At 43.0% G+C, this 21,784-nt stretch overlaps 3 protein-coding genes and 1 long non-coding RNA gene across 5 annotated transcripts; all 4 read left to right on the top strand.

Annotated features, from left to right (window-relative positions):
- Positions 1-930: 930 nt before the first annotated feature.
- LOC115186302 (Meckel syndrome type 1 protein-like) lies at positions 931-3,050 on the top strand. Its single transcript, XM_029745970.1, has 7 exons — positions 931-1,007; positions 1,216-1,337; positions 1,471-1,526; positions 1,709-1,843; positions 2,260-2,357; positions 2,517-2,645; positions 2,774-3,050. The coding sequence occupies exons 1-7, from the start codon at positions 931-933 to the stop codon at positions 2,976-2,978; spliced, it is 822 nt and encodes a 273-aa protein (XP_029601830.1). The 3' UTR covers positions 2,979-3,050.
- A 2,917-nt stretch (positions 3,051-5,967) lies between these two features.
- On the top strand, positions 5,968-9,594 carry LOC115186311 (uncharacterized). The gene is made up of 4 exons (XR_003875679.1): positions 5,968-7,334; positions 7,941-8,008; positions 8,860-8,983; positions 9,133-9,594. It is a non-coding gene; the product is annotated as an uncharacterized LOC115186311 (long non-coding RNA).
- Positions 9,595-13,028: 3,434 nt separating this feature from the next.
- LOC115186301 (uncharacterized) lies at positions 13,029-17,054 on the top strand. Its single transcript, XM_029745969.1, has 9 exons — positions 13,029-14,209; positions 14,287-14,361; positions 14,494-14,532; positions 14,644-14,718; positions 15,027-15,128; positions 15,219-15,347; positions 15,545-15,832; positions 15,989-16,131; positions 16,847-17,054. The coding sequence occupies exons 1-9, from the start codon at positions 14,129-14,131 to the stop codon at positions 16,890-16,892; spliced, it is 978 nt and encodes a 325-aa protein (XP_029601829.1). The 5' UTR covers positions 13,029-14,128; the 3' UTR covers positions 16,893-17,054.
- Positions 17,055-17,802: 748 nt separating this feature from the next.
- LOC115186310 (Meckel syndrome type 1 protein-like) lies at positions 17,803-20,533 on the top strand. 2 transcript variants are annotated; one of them, XR_003875678.1, is made up of 8 exons: positions 17,803-18,107; positions 18,316-18,437; positions 18,596-18,654; positions 18,795-18,929; positions 19,346-19,443; positions 19,610-19,738; positions 19,867-20,144; positions 20,380-20,533. XR_003875678.1 is itself a non-coding variant. In XM_029745987.1 (7 exons), exons 4-7 carry the CDS (start codon positions 18,846-18,848, stop codon positions 19,991-19,993), a joined length of 438 nt encoding a protein of 145 aa, XP_029601847.1. In that variant the 5' UTR covers positions 17,803-18,107; positions 18,316-18,437; positions 18,596-18,654; positions 18,795-18,845; the 3' UTR covers positions 19,994-20,533. The 2 variants fall into 2 exon arrangements, 1 of the variants encoding a protein (XP_029601847.1); XM_029745987.1 differs by having other exon boundaries at positions 19,867-20,533.
- The last annotated feature ends 1,251 nt before the right edge of the window (positions 20,534-21,784 follow it).

Below are 21,784 nucleotides of genomic sequence, written 5' to 3'. Positions count from 1 at the left end.
TATAAAAAAAAACGTAATTGGTCTCCATCCAGCCTATGATAATGAGTTGGATTTACATGCTTAGGCTTGGAAATATATCCAGGACAAGCAGGGTCAACACCTCTACTCATGTCATAAGTGCCATGACATCTTTAGTAACCACAGAGAGATAAGACCTCTGTCTCCACAGTCTCATCCAAAGAACAGCACCAACCTTAGGGCAGTGTCACTGGTATCCTTGGGCCAAAGTGAAGAGGTGAGGGCCCCTTACTGGTCTCCTTGCAATATCTGGTCTCCCACACAGAGATGGAAACCTACACCTGTTTAGACCCTGGAGGATATGGCTTCAGATGAAAGACAGCAGAGAGATGCAGAACGTAGAAGCTTCAAACACTGTGATATGCAAATTCAGGACCATTGTACACTGAAGTGGAGCATGCATCTGGTCTGAAGCATGTCAAAAGAGTGCAAATGAACTGGGACTGGAGGACTGCATCACATTTAAACTAAATTAACATGTATCTGATTTAGCTACACTCATCTGTACTTGAATTGTGTTGTTTGAAACGTGTATTTCCAATAAAGCTTTTTAAATTGCAATTATTTGTGTCAGACAGATTTTTGTCTTAATTAATTACATCAGGGGTTCTTAAACTTTTTACAGCAAGGGAATATTATTGTACTGATATTAGCTTACCTGTTATCAGTGGGGGGGTTTATTCTGCTGCTCTGGACTGGATCCCACGGTAGGTGGCGGTAGTGAACCAATAAATAGTTGGATTGCTCGCCAGAAACCCAACCTGGCAGGCAGACTGTTGTTACCATGCAACGAGCAGACGCTTGTGAAAAGTACTAGCTACAAAATTGTCTAAATTGCTTGCTGCGCGTTTGTGTGTATGTTGCTAATCTAGCTAGTTAGCTAGCCATCAATAAAGTTCCTAACGTCACAACATGGCAGATGGCTGGAGCACCGACACCGGAGAGGCTTCCTATCGTTCCCGAGATGCTGTCAAAAACCTTACAATTAAGTAAGTTGCAGTTGGCCTTTGTGTGGCTTTTATTCCTTGCATTGCCATAAAAGCAAGACACTGTCTTTAGCTAACGTTAGCTCTCAAAGCAGATGATGATAAACACCCAGTATATTGCTTGACCTGATCCCTGAGTTTGCCATGAAAACATGTTATTTAGCTAGCTAGAATCCTGTTTACCTTGTTTATATTTACAATGGTGTTACAGGATCCATATTCAGAGATTCACCTCCACAGCAGCCCTCTCCCAACACCATCAGCAGCAGGTTTTGACTCAACAGGAGAGGGGAGGCATTGAGCTGGACACCCTCAACTCACAGGCTCAATCAGGTATTAACACTGTTTTGAAACAGAAAGATGTTAGATGTTTTGAAACAGAAAGATGTTAGATGTTTCTTAGTTGAGTAGATGTTATTTTCGTGGTGGCTAGATATGGACCAGAACATCTTGGTTTTGTTTTCAGCCGGAGATGATGAGGAGGAGTTGGTGGTAGGCTGGCAGGAGAAGCTGTTCAGTCAGGTAGGTCCTCTACCAGTGTCCTTATAACAAATAAGACTTTACTGTTTAGGATAGTTTGATTTTGCATAGTAAGTTGTGTGTGTGTGTGTGTGTGTGTGTGTGTGTGTGTGTGTGTGTGTGTGTGTGTGTGTGTGTTTTTGTGTGTGTCTGTGTGTGTGTAATATGAAGTGGTTTTGTTCCAGAGTGAGTCAGTATACCAGACTCCACTGGAGAGACAGTACCACACAGAGATCGTGGCTCTGGAGCGGACCAGGGGCAGACGGAACCGCAGGATTTTCACCTACACCGATTCTGACTGCTACACCAATTGGGAAGGGGTGGGTTTCTACAGAATCTCCATTTCTGTAACGGTTCCATAACCACAGACGCTAGGAGACAGGAAGCAAGTACAGGGTGAGGATTTATTAATAAATAGACATGAAACTAAAAAAGAACAGAGTCTGGACAAGAGAAACAAAACGACATCAATGTAGACAAGGGAATGAAACTGAGGAAGTGACAGATATAGGGGAGGCAATCAATGACGTGATCCAGGTGAGTCCGTTGAAGCGCTGGTGCGCGTAACGATGGTGACAGGTGTGCGTAATGATGAGCAGCCTGGCGACCTCGTGCTCCAGAGAGGGGGAGCGGGAGCAGACGTGACAATTTCATTATTCAAAACAAAGAATTTACCTTGTTTCTGTCCCAAAGGAACGTTAGTGTTTTAAAGCTGTTTTTGATATAATCATTACAGGATTCCCAGAGTATGGTGACGCAGGTCAAGTCCAACCCTACCTTCCTGGCACATAGGATGGCCAATGTCAGACACAGACGACAGGACAGACAGCCAGTGTAGTTCCCTGTTACTCACCAAAGTGAATTATTATTAAAGTGAATGTAATTGAAGCAACATTGATGTGTGATGTGCTGCTTTGAAGACAAACAGTGTACCGGTATGTTCACATTACCCTTATATGCAAAATGTGGTTGTGGTATTCTGTTGGTCTGCAGTGACAGCACCTTCCCCAAGTCCAGGCTGATTACCTGGGAGCCCTCGGAGGACTTTGTGAAGACCAGCCACGTGGTCAACACACCTGTACAGACCATGCACATCATGGGGGACCTGGGACCACCGGGCAAGTGAGTAGCACAAGGGGAAAAACCACTATGTAGCCTATGCACTTATTACGCTGCTTTGTATGTGATAACTTTGAAGTAGATTCCAATTCAGGAATTGAAAAGTGGCATTGTATTCTTGTATTCCTCAGACTTGGCCAAAAGGAGAAGGAATGCTTGTTGTGCACGATAAGAGCAGATGGATATGGAGTGATTACCATCAAACCAGACTTCAACAAAGTTGTTTCATTAGCAAAGGTAATGTTAAATCTGATTTTATTTGTCACAGAATACAACAAGTGTAGACCTTATAGTGAAATGCTTATTTCCGAGCCCTTATCCAACAATGCAGTTTAAGAAAAATAAGTGTTAAGTAAACAATTTGTATTTTGGACCTTGACTTGGCGCTCCGGTACCGCTTGCCGTGCGGTCGCAGAGAGAACATTCTATGACTAGGGTGGCTTGAGTCTTTGACAATTTTTAGGGCCTTATTCTGACAACGCCTGGTATAGAGGTCCTGGATGGCAGGAGGCTTGGCCCCAGTGTTGTACTGGGACATACTCACTACCCTCTGTAGTGCCTTGCAGTCAAAGTCTGAGCAGATGCCATACCAGGCAGTGATTTAACCAGTCAGGGTGCTCTCGATGGTGCAGCTGTAGAATTTTTTTGAGGATCTGAGAATCCATGAGAAATCTTTTCAATCTCTTGTGGGGGAATAGGCTTTGTCTTGCCCCCTTCACGACTGTCTTGGTGTGTTTTGACCATGATACTTTGGTGATGTGGACACCAAGGAACTTGAAGCTCTGAACCTGCTCCACTACAGCCCCGTCGATAAGAATGGGTGCGTGCTCAGTCCTCCTTGTCCTGTAGTCCACAATCATCTCCTTTGTCTTGATCACATTGAGGAAGAGGTTGTTGTCCTTGCACCACATTGTCAGGACTCTGACCTCCTCCTTATAGGCTTTCTCGTTTTTGTCGGTGAATCAGGCCTACCACTGTTGTCATCGGCAAACTTAATGATGGTGTTGCAGTCGTGCCTGGCCGTGCAGTCATGAGTGAACAGGGAGTACAGGAGGGGACTGAGCATGCATCCTAGAAGTGCCCCCTTGTTGAGGATCAGTGTGGCGGATATGTTGTTTCCTACCCTTACCACCTGGGGGCGGCCCGTCAGGAAGTCCAGGATCCAGTTGCAGAGGGCGGTGTTTAGTCCCAGGGTCCTTAGCTTAGTGATGAGCTTTGAGGGCACTGTGGTGTTAAATGCTGAGATGTAGTCAATGAATAGCATTCTCACATAGGTGCTCCTTTTGTCCATGTGTGAAAGGGCAGTGTGGAGTGCAATAGAGATTGCATCATCTGTTGGGGCGGTATGCAACTTGGAGTGGGTCTAGGGTTTCTGGGATAATGGTGTTGATGTGAGCCATGGCCAGCCTTTCAAAGCACTTCATGGCTACAGATGTGAGTGCTACGGGTCGGTTGTCATTTAGGCAGGTTACTTTAGTGTCCTTAGGCACAGGGACTATGGTGGTCTGCTTGAAACATGTTGGTATTACAGACTCTGACAAGGAGAGGTTGAAAATGTCAGTGAAGACACTTGCCAGTTGGTCAGAGCATGCTCGGAGTACACGGCCTGGTAATCTATCTGGCTCTGCGGCCTTATGAATGTTGACCTGTTTAAAGGTCTTACATCGGCTGCGGAGAGCATGATCACACAGTCGTCCGGAACAGCTGATGCTCTCATGCATGTTTCAGTGTTACTTGCCTTGAAGCGAGCGTAGAAGTTATTTAGCTCGTCTGGTAGGCTCGTATCACTGGGCTGCTCTCGGCTGTGCTTCCCTTTGTAGTCTGTAATAGTTGGCAAGCCCTGCCACATCCGATGAGCGTCGGAGCCGGTGTAGTACGATTCGATCTTAGTCCTGTATTGACACTTTTCCTGTTTGATGGTTCGTCGGAGGGCATAGCGGGATTTCTTATAAGCTTCCGGGTTAGTCCCGCTCCTTGAAGCGGAAGCTCTACCCTTTAGATCTGTGCGGATGTTGCCTGTAATCCATGGCTTCTGGTATGGGTATGTGCGAGCAAAACAGTCCTGTAGTTTAGCATCTGCTTCATCTGACCACTTTTGCTTCCTGCTTAAAACATTTTTGTAAGCAGGAATGAGGAGGATAGAATTATGGTCAGATTTGCCAAATGGAGGGCGAGGGAGAGCTTTGTACGCATCTCTGTGTGTGGAGTATAGGTGGTCTAGAGTTAGTTTTTTTCCCTCCCTCTGGTTGCACATTTAACATGCTGGTTGAAATTAGGTCAAACTGATTTAAGTTTCCCTCCATTAATGTCCCCGGCCACTAGGAGCGCCGCCGCTGGATGAGCGTTTTCCTGTTTGCTTATGGTGGTATACAGCTCATTGAGTGCGGTCTTAGTGCCAGCATCGGTCTGTGGTGGTGGCTATGAAAAATATAGATGAAAACTTTCTAGGTAGATAGTGTGGTCTGCAGCTTATCATGAGATACTCTAGCTCAGGCGAGCAAAACCTTGAGACTTCCTTAGATATCGTGCACCAGCTGTTATTTACAATATACATAGACCCCTACCCCTTGTCTTACCAGAGGCTGCTGTTCTATCCTCCCGATTAGTGTATAACCCGCCAGCTGTATGTTATTAATGACGTCGTTCAGCCACGACTCTGTGAAACATAAGATATTACAGTTTTTAAGGTCCCGTTGGTAGGATATACGTGCTTTTAGTTCGTCCCATTTATTTTCCACCTATTGTACGTTGGCTAACAGTACGGATGGCAAAGGCAGATTAGCCACTCTTTGCCTGATCCTCACATGGCACCCCGATCTCCTTCTGCGATTCTGTCTTTTTTTCCTACGAATGACAGGGATGAGGGCCTGTTCAGGTGTCTGGAGTAAATCCCTCTCATCTGACTCATTAAAGAAAAATTATTCATCCAATTCAAGGTGGGTAATCGCTGTTCTGATGTCCAGAAGCTCTTTTCGGTCATAAGAGACGGTAGCAGCAACATTATGTACAAAATAAGTTTCAAACAATGTGAAAAAACAAACAAAATAGCACGGTTGGTTAAGAGCCAATAAAACGGCAGCCATCCTCTCCGTCGCCAGTACAATTTATTAGTCCAAATTACGGGGAACAAAGGGAATTTGTTTTTCTGAAGGGTTTGGTCACAGATCTGCCAGTTCAGATCAAATCCCACGTTTTGTTGCCTGACTCAGGACTCAAACCAGTGACCTTTCAGTTACTGGACTAATTATCTATCTTCCACCTTCTAACACTTAAAAAATATATATTTATTTCACCTTTATTTAACCAAGTAGGCTAGTTGAGAACAAGTTCTCATTTACAACTGCGACCTGGCATGGGCTTCCTAGGCAAAGTTCCCTTTACACTATCCCATGTGCGTGTCTCATGATCTGGTAATGAGGTAGTCCTGCTTGCAAGTTTAAAATCAGTGTCACCCTCAGCTCAAGAGGGCATTACATCTTGGTTTAATGGTCAAGACACTGGTTTTTCCCATGGGAGGCCCGGGTACAGATCCTGCCCATGAAATGTGCACACCTCTCCCAAAGGACAATTCCACTGCTTCCACCAATGTTGTGTTTTTTTTTGCAAACAGCAATGGCGTAATGCCCCTTCTGTCTCAAAACCGGGTCTCCTTGCCCGTAGGCAAACAAATATATTTTAGTGAATTAATGCGGTCGCCCCAAACAGGTTTTGAACATGGGTCCATCAACTGTCAAGCCAAAACCTTAAGTGCTACGCCAAGATGTCCAAACCTCAAGATGAGTTTGCTCGGTGTTGGATTAAGGTTGCTACATTACCTCCTTCCTTTGGGAGAGCATGCCCCCACACTTCTTTATAGCAAGTCTCTCACGTGTACACACATCTTAGATGGCTTCACAGTCACTATCCCACTTCTGATACCAATGTAACAAATTTGGGGGTAGCTCCAACTGGGACTCGAACCCCGGTCCAGCGACTAGCAAGCCAACACCTTATCCATTACACCAAGAGATCAGAAGGTGGTAAGTGTTGGGTTAAGCTTGCTACAATATATACTTATATAGGGCAATGTGTGATCTGGGTGAGGCAGCATTGCCACTAGAGCTCCCGACACAGCCTAACACAATCTTTACCTTCTTAACCTTAACTAACCTAAAGTCAAATAGATTTAGACAAACCACCATGTGAGCAGCAAGTTTAGGGTTAATGGAGTGAAGTGGGTGATGGGTAGGACCACCAGTATGAACTATATGTCTATGAATGCATTACAAACACAGATGGATGCTCTTTATCAACACCATCTTTTCTGTGAAACTAGATATCGGCAATCAATCAACAAGACTAATGAAATGGAGCAAATGAAGACATTAGAACTGCTAAAGGTAATATATTATATTCTGAAACCAATTTCTTACTGGTAGATTTTGTACGTGTCCTGTCATTCCTGAGAGCGACGCTCTCTCTCCTCCCCCCTTCTCTCTTTTATGTGCTGGGGCTAAGTTTCCCCTAGATACAGATCTAGGATCAGCTTCCCCTCCCCAAACCTAACAAGGATCATTAGCGGGGGGGAATTCAAACCTGATCCAAAGCCAGGGTCTATTTGGGGATCTTGTCCCATCCCCCAGAACTCTACATGTGGATGCGGCCTTCTCCAGCTCACCATGCTCACAAAGAAAACAGCAGTGTATTTCAGCTGTAAGTATTTTGAAATGACTGGCGATATTATTTTAAATGAATTTACCTAGCTTTGTTATTATTCAACAATAACTAGGCCAATGTAGCTGTAGCGACCTACATTTCGTCGATGCATGGAAAAGTATTAGCTATGTTGAAGCATTGTGTTAGCTAGCTAGCAGCTAGCTAGCGAGCCATTTTTCCTGGCTATACTGATAGGTTAATTAGCCAGCTAGCTGCTAAATGTTGCTGGAGTAGACATTAATACATTTCGGAATGGATTATTATTGCATTGCTTATCTTTGTTATGATGTCTTAGATGTTCTCATATGAAATAATTTAGTGTTGTGCATAATGTTAAAAAACTCCATAGGAGTAATGTTAAACTAGCTACTGGTAGCTAGCTACATTCTGATGCAAATGTGGTCCTAGCTCGGTAGCTTTGCTGTGGCAGGCCGAGTTATTTGCACTAGTCACAATGTGAGACATTTTGTTTAGCAGTGATTTTATTTTGAAATGGCAGCTAGGGATAGGCATTTGAAATATTGCACTATTCAAATATGGATATCCGGATGGTCCAAATACATTTCTTTTTTTTTTTGTGAAAACATGTTTTGTTTGCCTCAGGACTGGCAGAGACAGTGCGGTGCTAGAAGGGAAGGCTTGATTGGGAGAGACAGTTGTTGCTGCCATAGGTAATCTGTCATACTATACATTATTAATGACATGTCTATTTTAAAATGGTTCTCGTCAGAACACGGATAAATGCAGGAATCTCTCGTGCCAAGGTATGTAGCCAACCGTCAACCACCCCTTCATTTCCTGCATTTTGAAGTGGCAATCGGCAGTTGCAAAATCCATTTTTGGACCTGCAATTTAGTGATATTGATTCTTGAAGAATATAACTTATAAATGCCTCATTAGCTTAGTTCAACTGTTGTACCCCATCAGAACTCAACATATAAGCTTGTTTTACTCCAATGTGGGTAAACAAAGTAAATGTAAACAAACACTATATAGCCTGAAAACATGGATCAATCCACTAATGGGAGGGAAATGTAGCTTCAAAACTAGCTGTTATTGGCAGAGAGATTTCAAACTTTTTGTTATTGGTCTATTAACTTAGACCACCTGGTGATGTCACCAAGCAAGCCAAAACTCCACCAATGCAAAACCTGCTGATTTAGAATGTCTTATGTAGATTGTATTTTCAATCAGCAACTATCAGGAAGTTACACTGATACATTTTTTTTATAGTTTCATCAGCTGTTGTACAAATATGATACAAACACCAGCTGAGTGACACCGGCTGCATCAGTGAGTATGAACCTGACAGCTAAAGCTTGAGTGACAGGTGTTCAGAACTCAGCCTGGTAAATTTGTGACGGTAGACACCGGCTGCTTTCGTAAAGCAACGGAACAGCCGCAGTTCACCATCAAACTTACCAGGCTGAGTGAGTTCTGAAGAAAATTGTAATGTCGTTGCTTGCTAATATGTGGATTTTTTGTTACTCTTATGTATGTTCCATCTTTTTGTGTTTTTCAGGAAAGCCTGGGAAAGAACTGAAAAAACGCACTAAAGAGTCAAGACAGACACCAGAAAGAGGCCCAAGAAGACTTGGACGCAGGATCAGACGACAGCGAGGGATGTTCAGAACTCACTCAGTCCGGTAAGTTGGTGAGGGTACACTTTGAGACTGCTTACCTGACACGGAGGAAGTCTTTTCTTTTTATCTCCTCTCCCTTACCTTCCCTATGCCCCTCTCCCCTATTGTGTTGGACCATCATGTGTTTTAATCTTTTCTTTGTTTGCGATTAGGTTTGGAGAATGACTTCTCAACCCAAGAGGCCCAAGAGCAGCTGTGAGAAAGCATCAGTTTGGAAGCATTTGGGAAAATGTAAAGTGATAAAGAAGGTTCCCGGCAAAGAGGATTGCCTGTTATGGGTCAGAGCCAGCTCTCAAAAACAGAACATGGAAAGACATAAAAACCTGGTGCACAATGCAAACAGAAAAGGCTCTCCGCAGCCAGTAAAAGGCTAGCATGCCACGAAGCTGAAGTTCACACAGGTGAATGGGAGAGTTGTAAAAGACATAGCTCCAAAATGCAGGTCCTAGTTGAGCTCATGAGCTAGTTCTGCTCTTTTTTGCATTTTTTGTTTTGTGGTGCAAAACTTAGTGTGTCGAGCATAACACGTCAACCCCCGTTAGGCTAGACATTTTTTAGCAATTTCATTTGTCGTCTGAAACTTCCTATTAAAAAAGCTTCCATTCCACTTGTCACAAGGGATTTATGCATGATTTAATATGAAACCCAGCCTCCCAAGTAGCGCAGTGGCACAGTTGCTAGCTGTGCAGCTATAGATCCTGGTTCGATTACAGGTTCTGACGCAGCCGGCTGCAACCCGGAGACCCATAGGTTGGCGCACAATTCTCTAAGCATCGTCCTGGTTAGGGGAGGGTTTGTCCGGCAGGGATGTCCTTGTCCCATTGCGCTCTAGTAACTCCTGTGGCAGGGAACAGCGAGAGACAGAATAACAACAAAAAAATCCAGAAAAACACGTCAAAAATGTTATGCATTGATTTGCATTTTAATGAGGGAAATAAGTATTTGACCCCTCTGCAAATCATGACTTAGTACTTGGTGGCAAAACCCTTGTTGGCAATCACAGAGGTCAGACGTTTCTTGTAGTTGGCCGCCAGGTTTGCACACATCTCAGGAGGGATTTTGTCCCACTCTTTACAGATCTTCTCCAAGTCATTAAGGTTTCGAGGCTGACGTTTGGCAACTCAAACCTTCAGCTCCCTCCACAGATTTTCTATGGGATTAAGGTCTGGAGACTGGCTAGGCCACTCCAGGATCTTAATGTGCTTCTTCTTGAGCCACTCCTTTGTTGCCTTGGCTGTGTGTTTTGGGTCATTGTCATGCTGGAATACCCATCCACGACCCATTTTCAATGCCCTGGCTGAGGGAAGGAGGTTCTCACCCAAGATTTGACGGTACATGGCCCCATCCATCGTCCCTTTGATGCGGTGAAGTTGTCCTGTCCCCTTAGCAGAAAAACACCCCCAAAGCATAACGTTTCCACCTCCATGTTTGACGGTGGGGATGGTGTTCTTGTTGTCATAGGCAGCATTCCTCCTCTTCCAAACACGGCGAGTTGAGTTGATGCCAAAGAGCTCCATTTTGGTCTGCTGCTTGGCGATGGTCTTGTAGCCCATTCCAGCCTTGTGTAGGTCTACAATCTTTTCCCTGACATCCTTGGATAGCTCTTTGGTCTTGGCCATGGTGGAGAGTTTGGAATCTGATTGATTGATTGATTCTGTGGACAGTTGTCTTTTATACAGGTAACAAACTGAGATTAGGAGCACTCCCTTTAAGAGTGTGCTCCTAATCTCAGCTCCTTACCTGTATAAAATACCTGGGAGCCAGAAATCTTTCTGATTGAGAGGTGGTCAAATACTTATTTCCCTCATTAAAATGCAAATCAATTTATAACATTTTTGACATGCATTTTTCTGGATTTGTTTGTTGTTATTCTGTCTCTTACTGTTCAAATAAACCTACCATTAAAATGATAGACTGATCATTTTTGTCAGTGGGCAAAAGTATAAAATCAGCAGGGGATCAAATACTTTTTTCTCTCACTGTAATATATAATTTGAAACCCTGTTATACTTTATTTGGCACTTAATAGGCATTTATTGTAGTCATTTTTTAAATGTAATGTCATTCAAAGAGTTTTCTATGTCATCAATCTGTCAATGAAGACACAGGTGCCCCTGGGTGAACCATCACAGATCTTGGCAGTGAATTGGGCATGTTTGCTGTGAAACTCTGGGGGGCACTGACAGACACAGACTGGAGAGAATGTTGAGAATGTAGATGTAGATGTTGAGCCACTGGGCCCCAGTGACTGCTGGATTGAGAGGCAGATGTCTGCCAATGACTGTGTCCATGATTATGACCTTGACTGTGGCTGCAGCTGTGTTCATGTTCGTGACTTTACCCAAAGCTATGCTTGAGGCCATTTCCATGGTTGTGAACATAATAACCTGAGAACTAAACAGGGCTCCCCTGTGTATAGTAGGAGTGGGCCCTGCCTTCAAATGTCTTTGGTGTGGTATCGGTAGCCTGTAGGTTGGAGGAAACTGGAGCGTTGGCTTGGACTGGGTAGAAATGATTCTGCAACCAATGAGAATGTGGAGAGATTACAGAGAGCTTATCTAACTAAACAGTGATGCTCTATCTAATCATGGGGACCACTAGGTGCCTATTGTACAGTATTCAATTACAGCTGAGGATCATCTATTGAAACTGCTCCTCATTATACTGTAGTACATCATGTACTCTGGCTTGCACCCAGCAATCATGTTAATTTAATGACCTCTCATCTTATAGGATAAATGATGCGTCTAGTGCTTTCTCAGTACTCAGGGTGGGTGGACCGTCTTCCTTCTCTATTGATGCAGGGTCATACAGGACATCAATGTTCAGGGGCACAACTTTCACTGGGGACAGTGAGACATGCCCCCCTGTTTGGACTATTTGTCCAACCGGATGAAAAAAGAAAAACACTTCTAAAACCAAAGTTGTCCCTCAGCAGCCTGAAAGGCATCTTCTTGTCCAGCACTGATGCCCTAGCATCAGACATGTCTAGAAGTGGGTGCCAGCCCTTTCCATGTTTCCCCAGAGCAAGATAAGGAGAATGTGTGACACAGTGATTTTCCTAACCAAACATCCCATTATGTACAGCATGATGATGACTCAACACAAATTTCAAGTATATCATTTATTTTTATTTAACCTTTATTTAACTAGGCAAGTCAGTTAAGAACAAATTCTTATTTACAATGACGGCCTACCCTGGCCAAACCCAGACAGCGCTGGGCCGATTGTGCACCGTCCTATGGGATTCCCAATCACGGCCGGATGTGATACAGCCTGGATTTGAACCAGGGACTGTAGACTGAGATGCAGTGCCTTAGACCACATGGCCGCACATAAACATATTACAACTTAACTACACTACTAAGCACACTTAAAGCTGTGACATACTGCAGTGTATCATGGTTATTTTCAACCAAAATAAGGTTGGAGTAAGGATAGAGATCCCCCTGCGATGATGGGGTTGCAGAGGAAGACAGTGTGTGGGACCAAAAGTGTTACGATGACCAGAAACAGCCAGGGCTAACATGGCCCCAAAAAGAAAGCCCTCAACCATAACCACTGTGGCCATACACATAAGGGAGAGAGATACAGGAACTAACCCCTCCCCTTGATTTTTGGCAGATGCACCAAACAGTACCAGCCCCAGGAGGGTGTACAACACCCCTGTGCTGATAGAGAGCAGCTGAAACATGAGGAGGAATCAAATAGTGTCCACACTCTTCTCAATCCCACCACAGAGGTGCACCAGAACCCCAATGCTGAAGAGTAGCTGGGTCACTGTCTTGTGGTGGAAGGAGTATGTGATGAGCTTGTGTACCACAAAGGAAGAGGAGAGGATTAAAACTGAAATTAACGGGTTGACAGACATCAGCGGCATTGATGTGTTGTGCTCTAGCTTGCTGCTGTAGCCTACTGGCACCATATGTTACGTCATTAACGTTAGCTACAAGTTGTAGCAAGCTAGATAACGTTACAACAGTCCCATACAAAGTAGCTAGCTAGCTACCGAGCATATGATTCTTAAATCACCCAATCCCTCCTTGCTAACGTACCATGCCCATTGGCAAAAACTGTAGTTCCAAGACTTTAGACATCCTCTGATAAACCGAAATATGTAGTGACAGTAAACAAAACAAATGATACTATAATGACAGCAACAATGCCACTTTTTAGCCTGAACTCAGTAGTAAAACTCTTGAACCTCTGAACCACATCTTTCTAAACTATTCGGGTGATCATGTTGATGCTCAGTGCATACTTGTCAAATTACTAGAGGATATTCAAGCACAATACAACATGTCAGTTACGACACTTTTCCTCCAATATTGCACAACACTTTAGCCAAGACTTGAGTAGCTAGCTTGATAAACCAAAACAAATGTACTGGACTTCCACATTTGGATTAATCACTTTCACAACCACAAAGTTACTGTTGCGCAGATCATGAAGTGCGCTAAGGCAGTGCTGCATTTAAAGACACTTCCACCTGCTGGCTTGTGCCTGAAATGTGATGACCAAAGAGTCCTCAACAGCTCATTTGAGTTAGATAGAAAGCTAGATAGATATATTTGATTTGACAGTTTAATAAAATAATAAAACCGTTTAATTAAATAAAACGTGTCAGGCCAGGGACAACACAATAAAGTAAACGGCTTCCATTGTGGTCCCTTAATGTTACTCAAAGTAAAACAATAATAAAAAAATATTTGGCAAGGAATGGTTTCTTCCTATTGATATCATGTTGGCCTATCTATGTAAAACGTCCAACCAACCATCGATACAACCATTACTCAGTCATTAGGATATAATAAGCACATCACGTTCGTTATTGAGCTACAACCAGTGAGAAGATGCGACCACCAGTCCGGCTCCAAACAAGCTTTTTTCTGGTGACGTATTATGCGCGGTCATAAAGCTGTGATATAAAATGACGTAGCCATGCATTAATTCACTACATAAACTGTGTTCAGATTTGATTTAATCTACAATCGTTTTCTTCACTCAGGTTGTTGCAGGTAATCTTTGGCCTTTTGGGGCACCTCCTTCCAAACATATATATATATATATATATATAGGGAATAGGGCGCCATTTGGAATGCCATCTTTGTGTGTGTGTGTCAGGATGTGTTTTGTGTCAATCAATTGATGGAAATGTTTCCCTCAGAAAGAAAGATGGACCGTAATGATGAGAGAATCAAAAGAGCTTTAAGACGCCGCCCTTATGTGGTAAATATCAAATATTTGTTTGTTTTGTCCTGTTTTTGTTATATTATCACATTTTAAATTGAGTGTTGTGTTGACAGTTGAAACCAGTGAGGGTGAACACCCCTGATTCCGTGTTATGGCCAACCGGCAAGGTGCACAGAAGGCCAAAGCCTGTAAGTCATATCCGACCTGAAACAATAACACATACACATTAGTTATGCATTCTGCATGTACAAACTGCAGTTATCAGAATGAAAGCAAATGCAGAAATCCCTATCTAACCACATTGAATGCTGTCTTGACAGTCTACTTCAGTGCAGACCCCTCAGATCCACAAAAGGCCTGTAAGTCACATTCAAATTCAACCACATAACAGTACTTACATTATTTATTGATACACAATTCAAGGCCAAAATGAGCAAAGCAGTGTTGAATTCATTCTTTACTGTTAACAGCCAATCATTGTGAGCTATGGGCAGGACCAAACATCTGGGGATGGATGGAGCATCAATCCAGAGCCTCTCAGCCAGGTCATCTCTGCTGTTCCCATAGAGACACAACAGATAGATCAATCTGTTGATTCATATGGCCATTTTGGGTGGCTTGGTTGAATTGACAATCATCCATTCGAGATGCTAAATAATCCTATTCTATGGAAGGTCTTTAGACCCCCCCCTAATGTTATGGGAGTTGCATTTATTGCATTTTCAGTTACCCATGTATTACTCACTACTTGTACAACCATGTTGGATTGCCTACATATTCTACATTTCCTTGAGGGTCAATGCCAGTGTATTCTATGGCTGCCATGAGTACATGCCTTTCTCTGTCTCCTCAGTCTGGAAGGGTGACTCGGCTGATGGAGAGAAAATATGATGTGACCTCATCCTCCAGTTCTGATGACTTTTCCATCTACTCCTTCACTGACTGTGAATCGGAGGTAAAAGAGTTGTACCCTACCGTCCATGTCTTTGTTGAGTGACATCACTGTGAGGAGGATGGTCTCTGACTAGTTGACTCTGATACACAGTGTGATGATGAGGATCATGAAAGGAGGACACCACCGCTGAAAGTTGAGGATGGAAAGGTGACCAAGCTTGAAGTGAGGGTTATGGATGATGATCTGTCTCTCCACTCCTTCGATGAGTCAGACTTCCTGGTAAGTTCTGCATATTACATTTGTTTATATATATATATATATATTATACACATGGGGGATTGGAAATGATGCAGACAATTACTTATTGAGTATAGTCATGTATCTGCAATATGTATAGAGTAGTTATAAAGTATTTCTACAGATTGTGTTGAACATAGCACTTTCCTGATATGTTACTTTACTTTCTGGTCCTACAGAGCCCAGGGAAGGACTCAGGTCCTGTATCTGTCAAGAATGGTCTCTCTCCTCTTGTGACCTCAGCACACCGGACCCTGGCTGAAGCCCTACGGGCCCTGCCCTCTGCTGTAGGCTCTCCCTACCCAGTAAATGTCCCAAGGCCTCTGACTCCTCTCAGCCCTGTCATTATCGCTCCGCCCCGAACAGAGAACTTCCCATACCGCCACAGCCCTCGCCTGGCTCCCATCACCAACCTGAGCGAGTCCGGCAGGAAGCTGCTCCAGGAAATGGCTGGAGTGGCCCCACAGGTGAGAGGAAATACAAGAAGGGAATATTGGCTGTAAGTCCTTCTATAGTATAGCATAAGTCCTTCTATAGTATAGCATAGCTCTAGGTATCGTAGCTCAAGAGAAGAGAAAACCTATAAGCTTACATTACTTTATCTCCTTGTCCAAAATATTCAGGAAGGGAAGGTCAATAAGAAAAACAAGGGCAAGGCCAAAAAAGTAGTGAAGCAAGAGAAGGCCAGTAAGATGCAACAGATGGGAAATGTTGGAGAAAGTAAGGAGGAGGACAAGAAAGAGGAAAAGAAGAGTCTGGGGAAGAGGTGAGGAAATAGAGGAGGGAGAAGTGGAACATAACCAGGGAATACTAGACTAGAGAATTAGAGAAATAGAATGAGGTAGCAGAGAAAGAGCAGCTATCTGATGTGTAAGTGCAAACTTACGCAATAAGGCACGAGGAGGTGTGGTATATGGCCAATATATCATGGCTAAGGGCTGTTCTTATGCACAACGCAACACAGAGTACCTGGATACAGCCCTTAGCCGTGGTATATTGGCCATATACCACAAACCCCCGAGGTGCCTTATTGCTATTATTAGCTGGTTACCAACGTAATTAGAGCAGTAAAAATACATGTTTTTGTCACACCCGTGGTATATGGTCTGTTATAAACTGGGTGGTTCGAGCCCTGAATGCTGATTGGCTGACAGCCGTGGTGTATCAGACCGTATACCACAGGTATGACAAAGCATTTATTTTTACTGCTCTAATTACGTTGGTAACCAGTTCATAATAGCAAAAAGAAACCTTGGGGGTTTGTGGTATATGGCCATTATACCACGGCTAAGGGCTGTATCCAGGCACTCCGTGTCGTGTTGTACCTAAGAACAGCCCTTAGGTGTGGTATATTGACCATATAACACACCCCCTCGTGCCTTATTGCTTAAATATACCACGGCTGTCAGCCAATCAGCATTCAGGGATCCAACCACCCAGTTTATAATACTATTTATTCTCCTGTGGTTTTTGATTGACAGGTTTCTTCAGTGGCTGCTGCCCAAACTGAGATGTTCAAAGAAATAATGGCCAACTATTACTTCTAACACACACACACACACACACACACACACACACACACACACACACACACACACACACACACACACACACACAGATTTTGAGTATTGGTTATTCCTACAACACACACAAACGTAATTTCAGAGACAGGAATTATGATTAGCAAAATACATATATTGGTCTCATTCTTATATTTTGAGACAAGCAGCAATATAAAAAAAAAAAACGATATTGGTCTCCATCCAGCCTATGATAATGAGTTGGATTTACATGCTTAGGCTTGGAAATATATCCAGGAGAAGCAGGGTCAACACCTCTACTCATGTCATAAGTGCCATGACATCTTTAGTAACCACAGAGAGATAAGACCTCTGTCTCCACAGTCTCATCCAAAGAACAGCACCAACCTTAGGGCAGTGTCACTGGTATCCTTGGGCCAAAGTGAAGAGGTGAGGGCCCCTTACTGGTCTCCTTGCAATATCTGGTCTCCCACACAGAGATGGAAATCTACACCTGTTTAGACCCTGGAGGATATGGCTTCAGATGAAAGACAGCAGAGAGATGCAGAATGTAGAAGCTTCAAACACTGTGATATGCAAATTCAGGACCATTGTACACTGAAGTGGAGCATGCATCTGGTCTGAAGCATGTCAAAAGAGTGCAAATGAACTGGGACTGGAGGACTGCATCACATTTAAACTAAATTAGCATGTATCTGATTTAGCTACACTCATCTGTACTTGAATTGTGCTGTTTGAAACGTGTATTTCCAATAAAGCTTTTTAAATTGCAATTATTTGTGTCAGACAGATTTTTCTCTTAATTAATTACATCAGGGGTTCTTAAACTTTTTACAGCAAGGGAATATTATTGTACTGATATTACCTTACCTGTTATCAGTGGGGGGGTTTATTCTGCTGCTCTGGACTGGATCCCACGGTAGGTGGCGGTAGTGAACCAATAAATAGTTGGATTGCTCGCCAGAAACCCAACCAGGCAGGCAGACTGTTGTTACCATGCAACGAGCAGACGCTTGTGAAAAGTACTAGCTACAAAATTGTCTCAATTGCTTGCTGCGCGTTTGTGTGTATGTTGCTAATCTAGCTAGTTAGCTAGCCATCAATAAAGTTCCTAACGTTACAACATGGCAGACGGCTGCAGCACCGACACCGGAGAGGCTACCTATTGTTCCCGAGATGCTGTCAAAAACCTTACAATTAAGTAAGTTGCAGTTGGCCTTTGTGTGGCTTTTATTCCTTGCATTGCCATAAAAGCAAGACAATGTCGTTAGCTAACGTTAGCTCTCAAAGCAGATGATGATAAACACCCAGTATATTGCTTGACCTGATCCCTGAGTTTGCCATGAAAACATGTTATTTAGCTAGCTAGAATCCTGTTTACCTTGTTTATATTTACAATGGTGTTACAGGATCCATATTCAGAGATTCACCTCCACAGCAGCCCTCTCCTAACACCTTCAGCAGCAGGTTTTGACTCAACAGGAGAGGGGAGTCATTGAGCTGGACACCCTCAACTCACAGGCTCAATCAGGTATTAACACTGTTTTGAAACAGAAAGATGTTAGATGTTTTGAAACAGAAAGATGTTAGATGTTTTGATACAGAAAGATGTTATATGCTTCTTAGTTGAGTAGATGTTATTTTCGTGGTGGCTAGATATGGACCAGAACATCTTGGTTTTGTTTTCAGCCGGAGATGATGATGAGGAGGAGTTGGTGGTAGGCTGGCAGGAGAAGCTGTTCAGTCAGGTAGGTCCTCTACCAGTGTCCTTATAACAAATAAGACTTTACTGTTTAGGATAGTTTGATTTTGCATAGTAAGTTGTGTGTGTGTGTGTGTGTGTCTGTGTGTGTCTGTGTGTGTGTAATATGAAGTGGTTTTGTTCCAGAGTGAGTCAGTATACCAGACTCCACTGGAGAGACAGTACCACACAGAGATCATGGCTCTGGAGCGGACCAGGGGCAGACGGAACCGCAGGATTTTCACCTACACCGATTCTGACTGCTACACCAATTGGGAAGGGGTGGGTTTCTACTGAATCTCCATTTCTGTAACGGTTCCATAACCACAGACGCTGGGAGACAGGAAGCAAGTACAGGGTGAGGATTTATTAATAAATAGACATGAAACTAAAGAAGAACAGAGTCTGGACAAGAGAAACAAAACGACATCAATGTAGACAAGGGAATGAAACTGAGGAAGTGACAGATATAGGGGAGGCAATCAATGACGTGATCCAGGTGAGTCCGATGAAGCGCTGGTGCGCGTAACGATGGTGACAGGTGTGCGTAATGATGAGCAGCCTGGCGACCTCGTGCTCCAGAGAGGGGGAGCGGGAGCAGACGTGACAATTTCATTATTCAAAACAAAGAATTTACCTTGTTTCTGTCCCAAAGAAACGTTAGTGTTTTAAAGTTGTTTTTGATATACTCATTACAGGATTCCCAGAGTATGGTGAGGCAGGTCAAGTCCAACCCTACCTTCCTGGCACATAGGATGGCCAATGTCAGACACAGACGACAGGACAGACAGCCAGTGTAGGTCCCTGTTACTCACCAAAGTGAATTATTATTAAAGTGAATGTAATTGAAGCAACATTGATGTGTGATGTGCTGCTTTGAAGACAAACAGTGTACCGGTATGTTCATATTACACCATACCCTTTTATGCAAAACGTGTTTGTGGTATTCTGTTGGTCTGCAGTGACAGCACCTTCCCCAAGTCCAGGCTGATTTCCTGGGAGCCCTCGGAGGACTTTGTGAAGACCAGCCACGTGGTCAACACACCTGTACAGACCATGCACATCATGGGGGACCTGGGACCACCGGGCAAGTGAGTAGCACAAGGGGAAAAACCACTATGTAGCCTATGCACTTATTACACTGCTTTGTATGTAATAACTTTGAAGTACATTCCAATTCAGGAATTGAAAAGTGGCATTGTATTCTTGTATTCCTCAGACTTGGCCAAAAGGAGAAGGAATGCTTGTTGTGCACGATAAGAGCAGATGGAAATGAAGTGGTTACCATCAAACCAGACTTCAACAAAGGCAAGGAGCCCTGCAGGCCAGTGACCCGCACCCGCTGAAGTCAAAATGCTTTACCCCTAGCTCAAATAAGGGTCACTGACTTGGTAGCAGAATTCATACAGTACAAGCCATTTACTGTGTTATGATGCTGTGTGTTTGCACTCAAGGTTGAGACGGAGGGGGAGGAATAGCAACAGTGCATATATAGACGTGAGTGACTGAGTGTGTAGTGTTATTCACTGTTGGTGCACTGTAATAATACTTGTATTGTAGTTCACCCCAAAATCAAAACTTGGCAGATGTTTTTGTAACCCAAAGTGGCCTAATGTCAGATTTGTCCTTATGCATGTACATACAGTACACTGATGAAATATTATTATAGCCTTTCAGGCAGGTTAGAGTCTTTTCTATGATGATGACCTCTCCTCTGTTTTTCTCCTTTCAGCATTATGTACGTCATAAAGACTACCTCAACAGCTTGTTTGGCCAGGACTGAAATGGTATGTATGTAGTTTGTGACAGATCCTTAACACAAGTTGTTTAATCAGAAAAGGTCATCTCAAATACAATTTTATTTGTCACATGCACCGAATACAACAGGTGTAGTAGACCTTACAGTGAAATGCTTATTTACAAGCCCTTAACCAACAATGCAGTTTAAGAAAAATAAGTGTTAAGTAAAAAATAGATAATTAAAATAAAAGTAACAAATAATTAGAGAGCAGCAGTAAAATAACAATTGCGAGGCTATATACAGGCTTTACCGGTACAGAACCAATGTATGGGGGCACCGTTTTTTAAAAAAAATCTTTATTTTAACAGGGAAAACAGACTGAGACCTGGATCTCTTTTACGGCTGTGCCCTGTGTAAACATGTTGACATGTACAGTTTTAGGCATACAGACAAGAACATTTCAAACATACAAAACAAAGACACAATTCAACAGAAACAATCACAGACAACATCATATTGATCCTCCATAACATTTTTGAAATGGGTAAGGGACACCAGAGTGTCTAACTTAAGTTGGATCTGCAGTTTGTTCCATAAATAAGGTGCAAAGGAACTAAAGGCAGTCCTACCCAACTCTGTGGAGACCGCAGGAGTCTCTAATGTAATCCACATCTGTGATCTGGTTTTAAAATGTGTATATCTAGTGGAAATTAATGATGATATATATGGAGGTAGTTTTAAAAGAAGTGCTTTATAAATAAACAAGAGAGCATGTTGCTCTCGCCTCACAGATAGAGAGGCCCAACCCACATGTGTATATAGGATACAGTGATGAGTTTTGTAACTATCACCTGTGATAAACCTGAGTGCACAATGGTAAATAGCATCCAGTGGTTTTAATGTGTTTGCCGATGCATGCATATAGATAATATCACCATAATCTAAAACGGACATAAAAGTAGCCTGCACAATTTGTTTTCTATTTACGGAGGACAGACAAGCCCTGTTTCTGTAAAGGAACCCTATCTTGAATTTGAGCTTTTTTCCCAATTCAGTAACATGTTTTTTAAAAGAAAGCCTATCATCTAACCATACCCCTAAATATTTATATGCAGAGACCTGTTTTGATTTGAGTACCATCCAAGCTAGTGATTACAAAAGTGTTTCTAACTGAGAGTTTAGACCTAGAAAAAAACATGACATTTGTTTTCTTAGCGTTTAAAACAAGTTTAAGCTGTAAAAGAGACCCCTGTAGTATCCTAAAATCAGACTCCAACTGCATTAAAGCTTGGTCCGCTGTTGGAGCAATAGAGTACATCACTGTGTCATCTGCATATAAATGGAATTTACAATATCTGACATCATCACCAATGTTGTTTATAAAGTGAGAACAATA

The sequence above is a fragment of the Salmo trutta genome, unplaced genomic scaffold (genome assembly GCF_901001165.1).
Source record: "Salmo trutta unplaced genomic scaffold, fSalTru1.1, whole genome shotgun sequence".
In the NCBI taxonomy this organism is placed as follows: Eukaryota; Metazoa; Chordata; class Actinopteri; order Salmoniformes; family Salmonidae; genus Salmo; species Salmo trutta.
This window is presented reverse-complemented; position numbering and strand designations above follow the sequence as displayed.

Coding starts and splice junctions, on each gene's coding strand:
- LOC115186310 (XM_029745987.1), top strand. CDS start 18,846: ATGGCTCTGGAGCGGACCAGGGGCAGACGGAACCGCAGGATTTTCACC. Junction 18,930..19,345: donor GCTACACCAATTGGGAAGGG/GTGGGTTTCTAC, acceptor TACTCATTACAG/GATTCCCAGAGTATGGTGAG. Junction 19,444..19,609: donor CGACAGGACAGACAGCCAGT/GTAGGTCCCTGT, acceptor GTTGGTCTGCAG/TGACAGCACCTTCCCCAAGT.
- LOC115186301 (XM_029745969.1), top strand. CDS start 14,129: ATGGAAATGTTTCCCTCAGAAAGAAAGATGGACCGTAATGATGAGAGA. Junction 15,129..15,218: donor TCACTGACTGTGAATCGGAG/GTAAAAGAGTTG, acceptor TCTGATACACAG/TGTGATGATGAGGATCATGA. Junction 16,132..16,846: donor AAGAAGAGTCTGGGGAAGAG/GTGAGGAAATAG, acceptor TTTGATTGACAG/GTTTCTTCAGTGGCTGCTGC.
- LOC115186302 (XM_029745970.1), top strand. CDS start 931: ATGGCAGATGGCTGGAGCACCGACACCGGAGAGGCTTCCTATCGTTCC. Junction 1,008..1,215: donor GTCAAAAACCTTACAATTAA/GTAAGTTGCAGT, acceptor ATGGTGTTACAG/GATCCATATTCAGAGATTCA. Junction 1,338..1,470: donor CAACTCACAGGCTCAATCAG/GTATTAACACTG, acceptor TTTTGTTTTCAG/CCGGAGATGATGAGGAGGAG.